At 39.5% G+C, this 3,472-nt stretch overlaps 1 protein-coding gene across 2 annotated transcripts in view; it reads left to right on the top strand.

Annotated features, from left to right (window-relative positions):
* LOC107102801 (glycerol-3-phosphate transporter-like) overlaps nt 1–3,472 on the top strand; it is a 23,323-nt gene that overhangs the window by 1,972 nt on the left and 17,879 nt on the right. For both annotated transcript variants that reach the window (XM_015402234.1, XM_015402233.1), the window contains exons 2-3: nt 1,672–1,892; nt 2,844–2,925. In XM_015402234.1, the coding sequence (XP_015257720.1) occupies nt 1,837–1,892; nt 2,844–2,925 (138 nt within the window). In that variant the 5' untranslated portion in view covers nt 1,672–1,836. The remainder of the gene's footprint in view (nt 1–1,671; nt 1,893–2,843; nt 2,926–3,472) is intronic.

Genomic DNA, 3,472 nt, shown 5'->3' with positions numbered 1-3,472 from the left:
CTACAGAAAATGGGCTAAAAGTGTTAAAAACCGAACTTCTCCTTTAACAGAAACACAGATTCTATGAGTTACATGCCCGTACAAGTAAATGTAAAATAAATAACCTAAATATAACACAGTTTTACAACATTCTAAAGTTTTTCAGTTATTATTCTTTTAATGTCCAAATAATCTGGAAATCTAAATTAACTATAGCAAAAATAAGCAAACAGCACTTGTATTTATTATCATTATGATGTACTGTATCCGGATATAGCGTTTCAGTGTCAATATAAAAAAGGAATTGCTGGTAGGGTTTTGGATTTTCCCACGTGGGAAGTTGCCCAGGGCAGAAACAGAAAGGTAATGAATCAGAGTTTACTATGGAGTAAAACTCACTGCTTCTAGCCGACTCTAAATGCTGCCTGCACATTTCTTCAAAACTGATGTGGTTCCATCGTTTGGCCAACGGACCCATGTGAGCTGAGAGCTACAGCTGGGGTAAATAATTAGCACTGCAAGGAACGGGTTGCCGGTTCAAATACCAGCTCCATCTGTCATTGCTTGTTGAATGTAGTTCTTTGGGGTCCTTGGACTTGAAATGCTTGACATAACAAAGCCATTTACTTACTGGAGTCCATGAAACTCTAAGATGATGAAAAATAGTGTAGTTCTGGGTTTAGGTTGGGTGTTTATAAATCTGACTAACTGCCTGGACCACTTCAAATAAAGATTTCTATTTCCCTATATATCTGTAATGGGAAGTAGCATAATGTTGATGTCATGATTAACCAATTTCATTTTCTATTTTGTGATCATGATGTCAACGTGTTCTGATTGCCACAGGTATCATAATACCGGATTTGTTTGTCAGATTGGATGCAAATTAGGATCCCGTGTTTCGTGGCTGAGAAAATGAGGCTTCATTTATCATATTAGCTGGTTACTCTGAACTGTTCTTCTGTTCAGTGTTTAGAGAAAATGTAGCATAAAAACTGAACTCTGGCTTCTCTCGTCTTATGTTTAAAGATTGGATTTCCTATACTGTTGGCTTGGATTGCAATATTTGACGGTGATTTGCAGGGTGACAGTATGTAAACACTTTACAGTACAGTATTTTAACTCTTCACTTTTATGTTATTCTTATACATTTTTTTAAGGTCCACATTTGTGTTACCATTTTTTCTACATCTGCCGTAAACACTAGAATTTCCCAATTGTTGGACAATGAATGGATTTCTTATTCTGTTCTTTATGATACTGGAGTAATCATGTGTCAGTTCAGTCCTCTTACTAAGGCCCTGGATGAACGTCTCTGTAACTGAAGGAACAGAGGCCTGAGGCTAAAGAAGACTGATTGCAGCTTTTATCATTTCAAAATACTCCAACAGTACTTGCCATTAAATACTGGTTATATACTGAGAAAGATGATTATTAAAAGTAAACAACAGTCACAATAACAACAACAACAAAAAAAGCTGTTTTGGGTAAACGCCAAGCACTAGCAGTATCGCTCTCCTCCTTTGGGTTTTATCGAGGATTGGTGCTGCTAAAGAGCCCAGCTGTATATCTAAGCGTTTAAAGCCTTTGTTGTTGATAGATATTAAGATTTTTTGTATATTCAGATTATTTCTGGGCTTCTGTCAGATTTCTTACCTTTGTTTCATCTGCCTCATCTATGTCTACCTTCAGGTGTCAGCCATGTTTCTGTTACGCTTCCATGTCCCTGCGTGTCTGCGGTAAGATGAAGATGACTTCCTACAGCGGCCCTGTGTCTCTCTGAAGCTGATGGTCTAATTTGGAATGCAGAGCTGATTTTAGCTGCTGCTTCCCACATCGGCACATCTTTGGTCAAGCATGGCTCCTGTTCCTCCTGGGATCCGGCTGCTGGTGTCCTTCAACAGGGACCAATGGTAGGACTCATCAAGGACACTGTCTTAATGAAACCCCTGGTGAAACTTCTAGAGGTAGCAGAGGCAGCAACAGGAGTTTAGATTTGTGTTCTCACCAAGTATGTTTTTGACAGGAACAACGGAAAGTATGAACTTGGGGGGAAAACAGGAGCATGCAGAATAAATCTGGGTCAACTGGAACAGAAACGTACTAGCGACATCATCACATTCAAAGCTAGTCTGGAGCTGCATTTCACCTCCTGTTGTTAAAAGTCTCTTGATAATAATAATTTATGACTTTGTTTTAATTTAGTGAGGGAATATCAATTAACACAGTCAGATAAACACGAATCAAATGAAAGCTTTGCTGGGAAAAAAAAAAACACCATTGAGCCAGCGGTACTTCACACACGGCTATGCTGAGAGAGGGCTGCTGCGAACGGGCTACCGTTATCCCCGGCTGCATTTAGCCTCAGAGCTCCGCTGGTTGCCACGGTCCTCTTAACATCAGAACTTTTTTTAAATTTAGAAAATGTGCCATATAGTGAAGCTAAAAGTATAATTTTCTCGCCTAAAATTATCTTAAAATGTACTTTTATAGAACAAAAGCAACAGAAAAGTGAAGTTTTAAGTCAATACTCTGAGCTCGGTGAGCGCTTCCCTGCAAGCTGCTGCCGCTGCAGTGCATGCTGGGTCAGCTGACAATTTAGAACGGACAAGTCTGCTTTGATGCATGCTTGGTAAAGAGGAAGGGCTAAGAACAACATCCTGGGACCCTGTCATTTCTTGGTCTTGTGTTCTTGTAAATTGGAACAGTGCTGGGGCTGATGATATTTCACAAGCACATGAGAACCCACAAGTACACATATTGAGAAATGACCACTTCTAGCTTCGGTGATTTGAAACAATCAGAAAAGAGGCTTTGGATCTGCTAACAGCATCTCTCTCCTTTATGTTGTGTTTTCCCTGCAGGTATCGGGCTCTTACCTTCATCCTCACCTTCCTCCTCTACACTAGCTTCCACCTCTCCAGGAAACCCATCAGCATAGTAAAGGTGATATTTGTGAATTTATACATACTGTAGATGTTGTTTTAATTTCCTTCCTGACTGAAGACAGCCACACCTCACTGCCCCTGAGCTGCTGTCCTCAGACATGCTCCTCATGTAAACTCATCATCCAAAGCCAGAAGAAAAGGCCGTGTCCACATGGAGGCATGATTAGGTTTAACTGCAAATATATTTTGCTGTTTAAACTGTGTATCCAAATGAAGAGCATAAACAGTCATTTTTAATACAGGTTCCTGAGTGGAAAGATCATTGAATCGCAGTTTTATTTTTCATTTTGAACAATCATGCTTTATCTCTTTATTTTTTACCAATGATGTTTTAGCTCAACTTACCTCTGTAACTTACATTCCAAAAAGTTTCTATGAATTTTCAATGAACACTGAACTCTTTCAGGGGGATTTAGATCAGGAGGACTTTCAGGATCATTTAAAAGAGGGACATTATTCTCCTGGAGTGAGTCCTTTGTCTGACATTTTTTAGAGCATCACTTCAGACCTCCTTCATTTTGTTGCTCAGGGAACATTTCCAGGAT

This window comes from Cyprinodon variegatus, unplaced genomic scaffold (assembly GCF_000732505.1).
Source record: "Cyprinodon variegatus isolate N-32 unplaced genomic scaffold, C_variegatus-1.0 Scaffold1322, whole genome shotgun sequence".
Taxonomy (NCBI): domain Eukaryota; kingdom Metazoa; phylum Chordata; class Actinopteri; order Cyprinodontiformes; family Cyprinodontidae; genus Cyprinodon; species Cyprinodon variegatus.
This window is presented reverse-complemented; position numbering and strand designations above follow the sequence as displayed.